The 876-nt window shown below is 27.4% G+C and overlaps 1 protein-coding gene across 1 annotated transcript in view; it reads left to right on the top strand.

The window, feature by feature from the left end:
- Nucleotides 1–876, top strand: part of LOC106869883 (tyrosine-protein kinase STK) — an 11,792-nt gene that overhangs the window by 6,322 nt on the left and 4,594 nt on the right. Inside the window, exon 4 of the mRNA XM_014915806.2 lies at nt 475–628. Within this exon, the coding sequence (XP_014771292.1) occupies nt 475–628 (154 nt within the window). The remainder of the gene's footprint in view (nt 1–474; nt 629–876) is intronic.

The following is an 876-nucleotide window of genomic DNA, read 5'->3' as shown; positions in this document are numbered from 1 at the left end:
ATATATATATATATATATATATATATATATACACATATATTTATGTTTATATATTGATATATATATATATATAGTGTGTATGTGTGTAAGTATATATACTACATATGTGTGTGTTAGTATATATACATATGTGTGTGTAAGTATATATACATATGTGTATGAGTGTATATATGTTTGTATTTATGTATATACGTATGCGTGCATATTAGTGCGTGTTTAATGTACAAATTGAGAGGTTTTATATAACATATTTAATTGCATATATTCTATGTATTTTATTTCATATTACGCAATGTTTATATTTTGAAAAATGTACATCACGAACATGTTTCTATTATTTTCTTTGTAGTGGTTTATGTTACTCTTTTTAAAGAACCCATAAATAGACAAAAATACGTATTTAATTAAATCTAAAGTTATTTTATGCAATATCCTCTTTAAACTTCCTTTATACTTCTTTTCTGTTATACACAGATTGCATCCGGGATGTCCTACCTTGAGCATAACAACCTCATACATCGTGATTTAGCTGCTAGAAATATTCTTGTTGGTGAAGAGCACGTGGTGAAAATTGCTGATTTTGGGTTAGCCAGATTGATTGTGGATGACGAATATAATTCCCAGCAAGGTCAGATATAGCAGTTATATATATATATATTGGAAGGTTTGGAGGTGATGTATAGGAACTATATATTAGAAAAAATAATAATCAGGTACTCAGATGTCTGGATGGTTGTATATTTACAGATTTTTATTCATATGTCACATGTTTTATAAATTAGCGCTTTCACCTAGTCTTGTAGGCTTATCAAATTTGATAAGCCTACAAGACTAGGTGAAAGCGCTAATTTATAAAACATGTGACATATGAATAAA

The sequence above is a fragment of the Octopus bimaculoides genome, chromosome 23 (assembly GCF_001194135.2).
Source record: "Octopus bimaculoides isolate UCB-OBI-ISO-001 chromosome 23, ASM119413v2, whole genome shotgun sequence".
NCBI lineage: Eukaryota > Metazoa > Mollusca > Cephalopoda > Octopoda > Octopodidae > Octopus > Octopus bimaculoides.
This window is presented reverse-complemented; position numbering and strand designations above follow the sequence as displayed.